The sequence below is a fragment of the Monodelphis domestica genome, chromosome 3 (assembly GCF_027887165.1).
Source record: "Monodelphis domestica isolate mMonDom1 chromosome 3, mMonDom1.pri, whole genome shotgun sequence".
Taxonomy (NCBI): domain Eukaryota; kingdom Metazoa; phylum Chordata; class Mammalia; order Didelphimorphia; family Didelphidae; genus Monodelphis; species Monodelphis domestica.
The window spans coordinates 504541449-504556466 of record NC_077229.1 but is presented as its reverse complement, the minus strand read 5'-3'; the positions used below and the strand labels follow the sequence as shown (position 1 = coordinate 504556466).

The 15018-nt window shown below is 34.5% G+C and overlaps 1 protein-coding gene across 1 annotated transcript in view; it reads left to right on the top strand.

Annotated features, from left to right (window-relative positions):
- Positions 1–15018, top strand: part of IPO11 (importin 11) — a 197492-nt gene that overhangs the window by 93298 nt on the left and 89176 nt on the right. The window contains exon 21 of the mRNA XM_007486378.3: positions 8726–8841. Within this exon, the coding sequence (XP_007486440.1) occupies positions 8726–8841 (116 nt within the window). The remainder of the gene's footprint in view (positions 1–8725; positions 8842–15018) is intronic.

Sequence of the window (15018 nt, the reverse complement as noted above, 5' to 3'; positions counted from 1 at the left end):
TCATTCTTGGTTAGCTGAACTTCATCCCTTGTGATACATATGCCTTTTTTCTTTTTTAAAGCCCTGGTCTAGAAATATACATTCTATTCACTAATACCATCTTTTTTAGTTAAGTGCTCACATCTCAAATCAGTTTTTCCATTTTTCATCGCTTTGCTTTCCATGAGCAAAGGGAAATAATCTTCTCTTTGGTTCTTTATTTTCATGTATATCACCTTGTCATACTTACCATTACTTTTTAGTTTCCATCTGGCAGCATCATTTGTGCCTAGGTGAATCCCCAGAAGTTAGTAGTTCTAGCAAACACCAGACTTCCCTCAGGATAAGCTACTTACTCACTTTAAATCTCACCATTATGCTGATTAACTTGCATTCACTGTTCATGGCCTCTTATGTGTTCTCAGAGGATTGGAGGATGAAACAATAAACTGGTCATAGAGCCTTCTTTCAGGGTCATCTAGGATTCACACCTCTGCTTTTCTTACCCTTTTTGAAAAATACCATGTTTGACTTTCTCTCTCTCAGTGGTTAGAGTACTGGGCCTGCAGTCAGAAGATTTCATCTTGCTGAGTTCAAATCTAGCTTCAGACACTTAACTGTGTGGTTCTGGGCAGATCATGTAACCCTGTTTGACTCAGTTTCCTCATTTGTCAAATGATCTGAAGAAGGAAATGGCAAACCACTCAGTACTTTTTCCAAGAAAACCCCAAATGAGGTAGGAAGAGTCAGACATGATTGAAAATGACAGAGCAACAACATAAAAGTCTTTTTTTTTAGATAGAGCTTAAATCATAACTTTTCCAGGTTAACTTCATTTTCCACTAGCAGCTCTACTTGGTTTTTCCTCCCAGGAATATTGTTGTTCTCCCCACTGCCACCCCTAAACCCTTGCTTTTCAGCTTCCTTTTGTGTGTTATTTTCCTCCATTAGATTATTTTCTTAGGTATACCCCCTGCTATAAGCATAGGGCAGAACACAGAGTGGGTAATTATTAATTTTTATTTAACTGAACTACTAGTCACCTAAAAGTTTGAATGTCTCAAACTTATTATCCTCAGAGGACAAACCACTGCTGCCTCTTCATAGCTACCTACTTTCTTGAGAAAGCCTCAGGTTTTATTTTTACCTCAAACTGTAACTTTACTTCTCTGTGAGACATTCTTCCACTCTTCTAGTTCCACTTCAGATTCTGTTCTTCTCTATTCTTCTATTCTCATCCATTAAGCTCCTCTTCCATTTTTTTAAAGGAACAGGTTCATTTTAATTAATATTTTGGGTCTTTGCTCAAGCCCCTTCATCTTCTCTACTCAGAGGAAGACCAGCCTATATTTGGAATAAAGATAAGAGATAGTACTTGGCTGTGCCAGAATGCAAAGCTCTCATCACTCAATGCACGTCACTATTGATGGTTTTTTAAATCTCTTCATGAATAGTAAGTTCAGTAGGGGACTTTACAGATCATAATCACTTCTTATCAACTACAGAGCTATTTCCAACTTTCTTTCATTTGTCTAAAAAACTTCACACTCAACCATGCTTTATTCTCCTTTTCTTGTTTTTATCAGTTTATTTTACTTAGTAAATTACCTTATTCATTTGTTTTACTTTGCCTTACCACCTATCTTTTGTGATATGGAAATCACTTTAAAAGACTGATATATATTAATTTAAGGTCGCCAAGGAATTCACCTATGTAATTCCTAAATGAAAACTCAAGTCAGCAGTCAACCTTTTATGGAGTTTTTAATTACAATCAGTAGGAAGAAAAGTATGAGAGAGAGCGAGAGAGAGAGAGAGAGAGAGAGAGAGAGAGAGAGAGAGAGAGAGAGAATTCCTCCACTTTGTTATTCCTTTCAGCACAATAGTATTCCATCAACAAGATATACCACAATTTGTTCAAACATTCCCCAATTGAAGGGCATCCCCATAGTTTCCAATTTTTGGCCACCACAAAAAGCGCAGCTATGAATATTCTTGTACAAGTCTTTTTCTCCATTATCTCTTTGGGGTACAGACCCAGCAGTGCTATGGCTGGATCAAAGAGCAGACAGTCTTTTAGTGCCCTTTGGGCATAGTTCCAAATTGCCCTTCTGAATGGTTGGATCAGTTCACAACTCCACCAGCAATACATTAATGTCCGAACTTTGCCACATCCCTTCCAGCATTCATTACTTTCCTTTGCTGTCATGTTAGCCAATCTGCTAGGTGTGAGGTGATACCTCAGAGTTGTTTTGATTTGCATTTCTCTGATTATAAGAGATTTAGAACACTTTTTCATGTGCTTATTAATAGTTTTGATTTCTTTAACTAAAAATTGCCTATTCATGTCCCTTGCCCATTTATCAATTGAAGAATGGCTTGATTTTTTGTACAACTGGTTTAGGTCTTTATAAATTTGAGTAATTAGACCTCTGTCAAAGGTTTTTGTAATGAAGATTGTTTCCTAATTTGTTGCTTCCCTTCTAATTTTGGATGCATTAGTTTTGTTTATACAAAAACTTTTTAATTTGATGCAATCAGAATTATTGATTTTACATTTTGTAATTTTATAGCTCTTGCTTGGTTTTTAAGTCTTTCCTTTCCCAAAGATCTGACAAGTATACTATTCTGTGTTCACCTAATTTGCTTATAGTTTCCTTCTTTATATTCAGGTCATTCACCCATTCTGAGTTTTTCTTGGTGTAGGATGTGAGATATTGATGCAAACCTAACCTCTCCCATACTGTTCTCCAATTTTCCTCATGTTTGATTCTTATGGACAGCATATGGTAGGGTTTTGGATTCTAATTTGTTCTGCTATTTGCTTGCGTTTTATGGGTGAGTTCACTCTATTCACATTCAAAGTTATGATGACTAGCTGTGTATTTCCCAGCATTTTGATTTCTACTCCTGATCCTGCCTTTTCTTCTTTCATTATCTCCTTCTACACCAATGTTTGTTTTTAATCAATCCCCCTAGTACCCACCCATATTTTACTTCCCTTTCTACCCCACTCCCTTTTTATTTCCCCCCCTTATTTTCCCTGCAGTCTTTCTAAAACTACCCCACCTCATCCTCTCCCTCCCTTGTACTGCTTCCCTCCCCACCAGTCCATTTGTTACCCTTCTACTCCCCTATAGTGCACAAATTTATTCTCTACCCCAATGGATTGGATTGTTCTTCCCTCTTTGGGTCAATTTCAATACTTGTAGTGTTGAATATTTCCTATCTCCAACCTCTTTACCCTTCCAGTGTATTGATACTTCCCCCCCTTCCACCATGAACTTCTTTGTGACATATAAATTTACCCCCTTTTGTTTATCTTCCCATTTCTTTTAGTATTAATCTCTTTTTTTAGCTCTAGTTGTATGTATATACATATACACACACATGTATATGCATTTATGAATACATATATCTATATACCTATTTATGTCTTGTCAGTTTGTCACAGTTCCCTCTAAGTGTAATTCTTCTAGCTGCCCAGCTGATAATAACAATTTTTAAGAGTTACCAATGACCTCTTTTCTTATAGGGATACATAACATTTTACTTATTGAGTCTCTTAAAAAAAAGGTTTATTTTGTTTTGTTTCTCTTTTTTCCTCTTTTTTAATTACCTTTTGATGATTCTCATGAATTCTGTGCTTAGGCATTAAATTTTCTGTTCAGGTCTGGTCTTTACAAATTCTTGAATGATCATACTCTCTCCTATAAGAATATAGTCAGTTTTGCTGGGTAGTTGATATTTGCTTGTAGATCTAATTCTCTTGCTTCAGGAATATCATATTCCATGGCTTTCTATCCTTTAGGGTGGACGCAACCAGATCCTGCATTATCCTCACTGTGGTTTCGTGGTATCTGAATGACTTCTTCTTGGCAGGTTTTAACATATTTTCTTTGGTCTGGTAGTTCTTGAATTTGGCTATAACATTCCTTGGTGTTGTCATTTGGGGATTAAGTACAGGAGGTGATCTGTGAATTCTTCCAATGTCCACTGTTCTCTCTTGTTCCAGAATACCGGGGCAGTTTTCTTGAATAATTTCTGTAGTATTTTGTCCAGGCTTTTTCTTTTGTTATGGTCTTCTGGTAGACCAATGATTCTTAAATTGTCTCTCCTGGAACGATTTTCTAAATTCTCTATTTTGTGAATGAGATGCTTCATATTTTCCTCAAGTTTTTCATTGTTTTGTTTTTGTTTTATAGTGTCCTGCTGCCTTGTGAGGTCAATTAATTCTAGTTTTTGTATTCTGGTTCTGAAAGACTGGATTTCATCCCTGGCTTTTTGGTCATCCTACTCCTTCTGGTCTGATTTATTTTGGAGGTCATCTTTTATCCTCTTTGCCCTTTCATCTCCTTTTCCTTATTTTCAAGCTGCTTCATTTTGGCTTTCAAGATACTATTTTCTGTCTCCAGATGACTTACCTTAGTTTTTAAGTTCTTTTCCCAATTATCTTCAGCCTCTCTTAATTGTGTTTTGAATTGCATTTTGAGTTCTTCCAAAGCCTGTATCCAGTTCGCTGGGATTTGTCTTTTACTGCTTGCCTCTTCTGTTCTGTTTGCTCTTAGATCGTTGCCTGTACAGAATCTGTCGATTGTAATTTCTTTTTTCTTTTTCTGTTATTTGCTCATGTTTACCTCTTCTTTGCTCCCTGCATTTGTATGTGCTCTTGCTCCTCTCATCTTTTTGGTTTTGGGGCTTTCTGTCATTCTCCCCTCTTGGAGCTTTGTCAGGAGGTCTCCAAGTGAAGTCTATGGTGGATGGGAGTTGGAGTTTGAGCTTCCCTGTCCTCTAGAGGCTTTTGATTAGATTAATGTCCAGCATTTTGTGGGGGAGGGGTGTTGGAGCTTCGGCTTTCCTGACCTCTGAAGACTTTTCTTGGGATTAAGTTTAGGTGGGTTGGGCTTGATGTGCTCTGAGGCCAAAACTTCCTGGAAGACTGGATGGTCTTCTCAGCTCTGACCAGACAGCCTGATCTATGCTCCCTCTCCAGCTCCTTCCCTGCCTCCTATATCCAATGCTCTGAGTGTGGCACAGCCCTGCCTGCAAGGTACACCCTCCAGACCAGACCCTTTGCCTGTCCAGGGGTTCCCGCTGCCACTGGAGGCTTAGCACTCTAGGTGGGGGGGAGGGGTCCTGGGACCTTCCTCCTGACTTCCCCTTAAACCCTAGTGTTCTCGGATTTCGGATTTTGGGGGGCTGTACCTTTTGATTTGAGTCCAGCAGGAGGTTTCCTTGGCTCTGTCTTGTTAGGTTTGATTTTCAGTCCCCTAGGAGCCTTCAGTTTGTGATAGGTAAGGAAGGTTTTCCTGAGGTCTGAACTTCTGGTGTTTCTAGGCCACCATCTTGACTCTGCCTCGTTAAAATATATTTTAAAAAATCATATTGAGCTTTGTAAGTGGAATTTTTAAAAAATAAATAATTTTTTCTTTACAACTTTATTCGTTTTAATATTTACACATGGGAAGAAGCATCTGGTCTTACATTGTTAAAATGGAAAATCACATGTTAATGATATCTATTGATTAGTTCTCATCAGTATTGTCTTTTGTTACTTAATTTCAAGATATTTCCTAGGAAACTATACTAGTTTACATTATATAACCCTTGAAATTTTACTTCTAGCCTCTAAGATAGATAGCTCAAGTATTATTCATCAGATGAGAATTGGAGGTATAAAAAAATTTCAAATACATTATTTTTTTTCACCATACCAAACTTAAGGAATTATGAGTATTGTCTTCACCTAGGCATATTGCAGGCTCATAATATAGGATGCCATCCTGGAGAGATACTGTGCTGGGACCAAAAGATCCTCAGACCACAGACATATTTTGTCTACCATCAAGCCATTCTTTAGCTTATGTTCCAAATCGCTTATGACTTAGGCAGAATGTTTTTACTCTGTTGTTGTTGTCTTTAGAATTTGGAGTCAGTTTTATTCATGATAAAGGATGGATTGGTATTGCTTAGTATAGTAAAGTCAAAGAATATGGATTTGAATCCTGCATTAGTCACTGACAACATGGGCAAGATGTTTAAGCTCTGTATACATAATTTTTTCTTTTCTCATGGTTAAATAGAGGAGTTTAAATTGATAACCTTTAAGGCCTTTCTTGGCTCTAAATTCATGATCTTACATTGCTAATGGTAAGACTACAACCTGTTTTCCTTTGTGATTGGCTCTGGGCAATACCCATTAAATATACAAATTAGGAATTGGTAACTTTTTAAAAATTGTATTTTTTATTTGATCAATTAGATTTTGATTCTTTAATTACATATAGATAAGAGTAATAGAATACATCATATTAAAGTGTGAACTATCCATCATTGTCTTAACATAATTTTACTTGCTTAAGAAAATCAGATTGACAAGTAGTAGAATGAATCTCTGAGAGCCATACTCCACAGATAAAAATATACTAAATTGTACACATTAATTATCTTTTCAGTTGCCTGTTGTTGTTGTTGTTGTTTTAGGGGTTATTTTTTTGGTTAATTTTGAGATTCAATTCATAGGAATTTACCTTAAAACATTTAACTGCAGTATAAACTATGATGGCCTTTTAATGCTTTGAACAGCTGATATCCATTTACATTTCAACATTTGGAATTAAATAGTATTCAGTGTAAAACTAATCAATAAGTTATGCTTGCTAGATGCCTGAATAATCTCCCTTTATTGAAAAGACTTGCTTTTTAAAACTCAGTTTTAATTTAAAATTTAAATTTTTGAGCTCTCATGTGATAATACATTTGCATATTTGAAAGAATGAGTTTTTTCTTTTGATAAACTAAGTTGGTATATGTGGTCACTGAGATATCCTTAATTTTTATAAAGGCACACATTTAAAGTGATAGCTCATTTGTTCTTTTTTTAAAAAAATATTTTTTTCTTTAAAAATCTTACTTAAAGATTAATTTTCACAAAATATCAAATTTTTAAGGATCCTTTGTTTATTCATAATGTTTTATAGTGTGATTATTTAAAATAAATTCTTGAATCACATCTTTGTGCCCTTCAGATAGATGTGTTCAAATTGGGTATGCTACAATTCTGTAATTTTTAAAGTAACCTTGGACATGTTCTTTTGATTGATGCATAACCAAAATATTGAAGCCTCCTTCCATCTTCAATAAAAGAGGCACTCTGCTTTGCTATCCCTGTAACACCTGAACTGGGGTATTATGTTCTTTTATCATAGATCAGAATTTCTTTTTTCTGTGAAATAGTATCATCCTTGTATTTGTTAAGAACTTTCCTTTTATTTCAGAGGGCAAACGTTTAATTTCCTGTTAGGATTTAGAAAATTTCAGTGTATGCTTGATTGAACCCTGTCAGAAATCAAACAGGAAAACTTATTCAATCATTTTTGTTTTTAGAATTCCAATTTTAATATATACTGAATAATTCCATTATTTTAAAATTCATTTTGCCAACTCTGAAATATGACTTAAATAAGCAGGCACATTAAACATTTCTTGAGCAAATGATGCTTCATCTGCTATATAATATAAATTATTATTTTTTTTCTTAATAAGGCAGATTGAAGTGCTTTCTCTGGAGTGTTCTGACATTGGGCAATTTAAACAATTCATTATGTTGATCTCCTCAGAGTAGCTTATACTGTTTATCTTTTCCTTAAAAATATGTGATATTTAAACATATTTCACCTAAAAAAGAATTTTGAAGGGTGATTTGTAGGGTTTTAAAAAATATATCTAATAATGCTCTGCTTGAAGACTGGATTTAATATAATGTACAAATTTAAATAAAAGAGGTAGAAATAGTTTTGATATGTTCTATGAAATTGTAATTTATTAGAACTACAGTGCATTTAATAATTTAATAAAAACAGAACATTTCCTCAATTACAAATGTAGAATGCATCCAAAGTTACCATAGCAGTCCTTTAACATGATAATCATCCATTTTTGTACATATAACATAAAGGTAGTTTAGTTAATTTCCATGCTTTTACTTTAGCCTTATAGTGCAGAAATTATGATAGATTTTAGCCTCCCCCCCCCCCCCTTAGCCTTCATTGTAAATTAGCAAGATTTTACATCTCATGATATAGTTGACTCATTCAGTTTACTTAAGCAAACAGAATTTTTAGTTGAAAGTTTCTTATTTGACAAGGAATTGTGATAAATGGTTAGTGGGCTAGACTTGGGAGGTAGGAATACTTGAGTTAGAATCTCACCTCTGTTTATTAGTAGTCCTGTGACCATAGAGAAATGACAAACTCTGAAAAACAGGCAACTGATATTTCTCTTCATCTGGAAATTAACTACAGTCTGTACTTGTTAAAGACATTCCACCCTGGCTCCTTTCTATTTTAGACATTATAAACACTTTATTTGTAAGTTGTAAGTTACAAAGACAATACCTAAATAACAAATGAAATATGTAGCTGGTAACAGAAATGCATGTTTGAAAAAAAAAATTATATTTGTAGGCTCCCAAAACCTAAGAATATCCTACTTTGGGTTACATTATTTATTTGCCATCACACTATGCTGATATTTTTGGTATACTTATTTGCCATTTGTAAGAAAAGAAAAGGACAGATTTGGTGTAACTGATATTTGCAAATAAGATTTAAGTTAAAAAATATCATATTCAATACATATTGGCTCTTAGGATAATTATTGATGTAGATTTGTGTGGGATTTTTTTGTTTTTTTGTTTTATGATTTTAGAATGTCTTATGTTAAATTTTATTTATACTTCCTTTAGGGATTAGGAGCAGACAGCAAGAACCTGTATCCTTTTCTGCTCCCAATTATTCAACTGAGTACAGATGTTTCCCAGCCACCACATGTTTATCTTCTGGAAGATGGTTTAGAATTATGGTAAGAGGAAGAACCCTGGGTTTTGATTTTACTTTTATTCCTGCCTTCTTCAGCTTTTTTGAGAGTATATTAGGATTATGGTCAATTCTTCTATGCATAGGTTGTCTTTCATGAGAGATGACTAAAATTGGAGTTTGATTTTATTGGACCTTCAGAAGTTATTTTCTTTAATCCAGAGAGTGCTGAGATATATCTGAAATAAGGTCTGCTACAATTAGTGATCTTGACATTGGTAGTAGCATTTACTTTTCATTGTTGACATAGATTGCAGTCCTCAAGGAGCTAACAAGTATTTATTCCACAATGACAGGCTTTATTTGAAATTAGTTTATCAATATATAGAAGTCATATATAAACTTAAACATATAAAAATGGCCCTTCAAACAAATAAGATAGTAAGAAGATATTATATATTTATATTTGGAACAAATTTGTTAGCTTAAGAGCCAGAAATTGTAATGAACTACATTACACATAGCTTGAATGATAAGTTCAATAATACTCATTGGTTTGTTAGTCTTCAATTCTTGATCTATTAATTCTTTACATAGCCATAAGAAGGAGATGGTCATGTGGGGTTTTTTTAATACCTTATCCTCAGCTTTTATTTTTGTGTCACAGCCATTTCTTCAGAGAGAAACAGTTGAGCAAACATAAACCAAAAAGTGACCTTGTTTGACAATAGAGGCAACATTCTTTCCATAGCAGGGCATTCTCAGGCTTTTTTAATTCATTATGCCTTATGTATCTCAATTTTTTCAAAGGACCATAGGCCAAAAGAAATGTTATTTATTGAGTAGTTAGGTCCAAATAAGATAATACATATTTATGTCCTAACAACTTAACTGCCTTTGGAAAAAATTATATACATAAATTAAAATTTTTATTATATTCTTAAATAATGACATCTATTTATTATTTGGATATGTATCCATTAGCACAACTTTTCAAATCTTGGAATCATATTGGACACCACACTACTCATTACCTCTTCCACATTGTAATTAATTTTATCACAATGACTGTGGAAAGATACAGTATTATAAATAAAAAGTTTTAAATTCATAGGAATAGCTGAAAGTAGAAGTAAGCAAAAACATGGAATATGAGAAAAATAAAAAACAAAGTAAAAAAAAATATATAATGTTGAAACCATGAACAACCTTGAGGTAGTATCCACTAGATGTCACAGATGAGAGGTGTGTTCCTTGAACATTTTAAATGACCCACATTGTGACCCTGTGAGTTAACTGCATCATCCCAGATCACCATATAGATATTTGAGATTGCTTGAAAGATTCCTCTTCTCTTCTTTCTCTAACTTCCTTTTATCTGATGGGCATACAGGTAATTTTAATAAAAACATAGTCAAAGAACTTTCTAAGGCAGATTTTCAATATTTGTACCTGTTTAATAAAGGTTTGAGAATTGTAGCTCTTCTATCAAGTATCATTATATTATATTCATACTTGAACTTTTACTGTGCACATATCAGGATGTTTCTTCTGTCATATGACAGACGCTGAAAAGAAAGGTTTTTTGTTGTGCTGTATTCCAATATCAGATTTAATTATCTTATTAGATGTTCAATCAATAATCAGCACCCATTTATTAAGTGCCTGCTGATGCACCAAATACTTTGTTAAATGCTAGAGATACAAAAAGAAGCAAAAGATAGTCCCTTTCCTGAAGGAGCTTACACATTAATGAGGGAGACAACATATAAAAAATACAGATAAAATTAGCTACATATAGGATAAATAAGAAATAATTAACAGAGGGAAGGCAGTAAGAATTAAGAGGGATTAGGAAGGGCTTTCTATAAAAAGTTGTAATTGTAGTTGCTACTTAAAGGAAACTAGGAAAGTAAGTTGGCTATGTTGAGGAAGGAGGGCATTCCAGGCAGGCCAAGAGTTCATCTAGACATACTTGGAGTTGAGATATGGACTGTTTTATAATTTTTTTGTTTTATCCATGAAAAAAAAAATACCCTTCTGTCTTTAAATCTATATTAAATATTGATTCCAAGGCAGAAGAGTGATAAGACCTAGACAATTGGGGTTATGAGAGAAATGGGCAAAGACAGAAGAAACTGAGATGCAAAGAAAATGAGCTCGGGAGTAATTAATGGATCCTTTCAGGCCTAGCAGGGGAGGGGAGAGTTGCATGGAAGATTTGAAAAGCAGGAGCTGTTAGCCAGAACTGCTGGTCTGGTCACTTCTTCATTTTGACTTGACTACTTCACTTCTCTTCTTTCTGGACAACCCTTCTGAAGGAGGAAGGCAGAAGTAGTATCTCTACCTGGCTGAGCTGAAGAGAAAGAATCATGCCCAGTGAAGACCCCAGTTGAACTATAACTGTTTTTTTTTTCCCCCCTCTCAGGGGAAGTCAACTTTATTTTCTTTGAAGAGACTTGAACTAAAGCCTTCAATAAGTGATAGTAACAGAATTAGGGATATTCCTCCATCCCTCTCTCCCCGTTCCTTTCCCCCAAGAAATAAATTAGATCTTTAATTACAGAAACTGTCCTCAGAACTTTGTAATAAGAAGGAGAGGCTGACTCACCATCTGTTAGGTCAGACTCCATTAGGGCTGTCCAGCAAAGAGAAACAAGAAGAAAGTTTTGTCCTTGAATTCAGTCCCTTATAACTGTTTTCTGTGTCATCCTCTTTCGAGTCCCCCTCTCTCAGTATCCCTCATCAATACAGGTCACACAGTTAGGAAGTGTCGGGGTCAGATTTGAACCCAGGATCTCCTATTTCCAGGTCTGGCTTTCCATACACTGAGCCACCTAGTTGCCCCAACTATCTATATCTATGTACATATGTATATATAAATATATATACACATATATATTTCTTTCCCCTCCCCCAACTATATATATACTTAAAAGTTATCCAGTTATTTGAAAATATAACTGAAGGGAAAATTGGTCTATAAGAACCTAGGAACAATACTTCAAAACAGTATTTGTAAAAGAATATTTTAAATATATTAAGAATGTAGTAGTAGAATTACATAAAACCTTTACGCACAAGTTTTCTTTTTCTTATGCACCAATTCCCCTTTTTCTTTTTCTTTTATACAGTGAACAAAAACTTTTATCTAAACAAGTGCATGAAAATTGTGTGGAAGAACAAAACTCCACATTGTTTACAATTCCTTTAAAATATGTAACTCACGTGTGTTTGTGCTAATATAAACATTTTCTGCTTTTGAGTTCCCTTTGGATTTGTTTTGCTCAGATGCTATTTTCTCTCCATTTTGTAGCTGTTATTTTTTTCAATGTAATCATGGTGTGTATTTGTCTTATTCTCTTTTCTCTTCATATAATTCCCTTTATATTCTCAATAATTGTCATTTCTAATAACCTAATACAACCTATAATATTCACATTTTGCAATCTATTCAGCTGTTTCTCTCATTCTTTGCATTTGTGTTATTTCAAGTTATTTGTAATAACAAACAAAGCTTCTGTGAATATTTTCATGCACACATAACATTTTACACTCTCAATAATGTCTTTAGGGCCTAAGATCTCTAGGTCAGTGAATGTGAACAGCTTTACAGCTCTTAATGTATATTTCCATCTTGTTTTCTAAAGAAAAAAAATTCATAGTTGTTCTAACTATGTAATATTAGACTTTTTTCTCCATGTTCCTCTTAGCATTTAATATAATCTCTTTAGCCCATCAGATTCTCAGTTAATATATATTTTCAAGGCCATATTTTGTTAGATTGAGCCTTAGGCAGCAGACACAATTTGTTGCCCAGGACAATACTCTTTACAAAGCAAGTCTTTCCAGCTTATTCATACCCAGTGAATCTCTTGTGTCAGTGCCACAACCACTCAGGGAGTAGGATTATCTTCATAATATGATGAGTGTGTGAAATAAGTCTTTTGCAGAATATTTATGATCTCTAGGCTATTGTTGTCCGAACAAGACCCTGAATTATATGTATGCTCAGGCTTAGATCTGCTGCTAACCTCATGTAGGTGATTGGGAGCTTCCCAGATATCTATTTTGTTTTACTTCTAAGGTTCTATTCTTCTCCTTACGTTCTTACTGTTTTTTGCTCAAATTTCCAGATTAATCTTTTTTATTGAATCATGAAATTTTAGGATGCAATTGGACCCCAAAGATCATCTAGTCTAGGCTGCTTGTTTTAACATAGGGAAGTTCAGATTAGTTCTGATTTTTCGTTATCATCAACCACCTATAGCTGCAATAGAATTACTTTTGAATCTGTAGCTTTTACTCTTGTATGTTTCTGTCTTTCAGTCAGTGAAGAAGCATTTATTAAGGGCTTACTATGTGCCAGGCACTGTAGTTCATGTTGGGAATACAAGCTGTAATAAAGTCTCTGTCTTCAGGTAGCTTACATTTTATGGAAGAGTACTGCACATAAATAGTTATAGTAGTCGTCTCTCGGTAATCGAGGATGACGATTGTCTTTGTGCGCTTTCATCTGTGATGTAGATGAGTGTGCACAGACACTTGTGCGTGAAGGAGATTCAAGTGGAAGAGTCAATGCACAGAGACAGTCCCACACTCTCGGCGTTGGAAGCCTGGGACCAGTGGCATGAAAAATTGTTATACCTGGAGACTTCCTCAGCTGCATTGAATGGCCGTGTTGTCTTTTGTGCTCCAACACACCCTAATATTTTACATATATTACATGTATGTATAGCCTACATACACATATATTGCTTTGGGAAAATAACAGAGTAGTACATTTAAGAATTGCCCTTTTACTAAAATTTGCAGTGTTGTGAATATACCATGAAAGTATTATCTGAAACCCTCTTCTCAATTTTTTTTTCAAAGCATTCTTATATAATTACAAAGAACTGGATACAACACATGTCTAACTAGGGAGGAAAAATTAAATAAACTGTAGTGCATTCATGTAACAGAAGCAAGACTACACCAAGTCAGTTTTAATGACTTCTATGAAATAGTGTAAGGAAAGAAGAAAAAGGAAAAACATAATAATTACATCCAAACTAGAGGAAAAGCAAATAAAAATGAACAAAGAATCCTAGTTTGTACTTAATTTTATGGACATTTTTTTGCAAGTACTAAGTGTGATTATTGCAACATGAAAGATGGAAGGTCCCATTAAATATTGTTTCTTGATGTCTTTGGATGAATGATAAAACCAATTCCTTGATTTCCTTCTCAAAGGAGAACCTATAAACCATCCTTTCATTTTGGTGCAGATTTATTTTGCCTTCAGGTTTTGTTCATACGAGAGAATTTCAAGATTGATATGTTTCAGTGCCTCAAGATTGATTCAATTCATATTCACTCATTGGTTTTTGGACAATTATCTTATGGTTAGATTTCCAATAGTTAATTGCTTATAGATCTTCTAAAAACTATGATCCTTAGCACCTTCTTTCTTTTCAAATACTATGCCACCATAAAGATATTACTTTTACAGGTTAAAACTTCACTGAAACTTTTGGAACATTATGAGAACTATTTGGTGAACCATAATGTACTGTATAACTGTTAGCTATTATTATTTAGGTTATAGATCCCATTAGAATTTATTGTAGCATATGGTGTGAGGCAAATATAGATCCTAATTCAAATCCTTTGGATTTCTTATCTAATTTTCTGTTCCCAGATATTTCTTTATAAAATGGATTTAGGGGCATTCAAGTTGCAGAATGAATAAAGAGTCAGACCTGGAGTTTGGAGGTTCTGAGTTTAAATTTGTCCTCAGATACTTCCTACCTGTGTGACCCCAGGCAATATATCCCCAATTGCCTAGCCCTTACTACACATAAAAGGGAACTCTAAGAGGGGGAGGGAGGGAAAAGAAAAAGTCCTGTGGAGATGAGTCATTTGTGTAGCCTGGAACAAGAAGACAACATACTTGGTCTGGACAGCCTCATTCAATCGGAAATTCTGAGGAGAAGCAGCCAATCCCAGGGTAAGGCTTTAGGGGTGGAGGTACTTCGATAGGAAAAGTAGTCCAACAGTGGAGTGAGCTTCCATGGTGAAGTTTCTCTGGCTTGGTAGGGAGAGATCCTATGGCAATGAGGCAGGAATGCAGCCTTGAAAGGGATAAAAATTATTATCTAGCTTCATTATATTATCAATATACTAAGAAAAGTTAGCAGTCTTTTAAAAGGAAGTTGACTTGAATGTTTCCCAAGTCCTC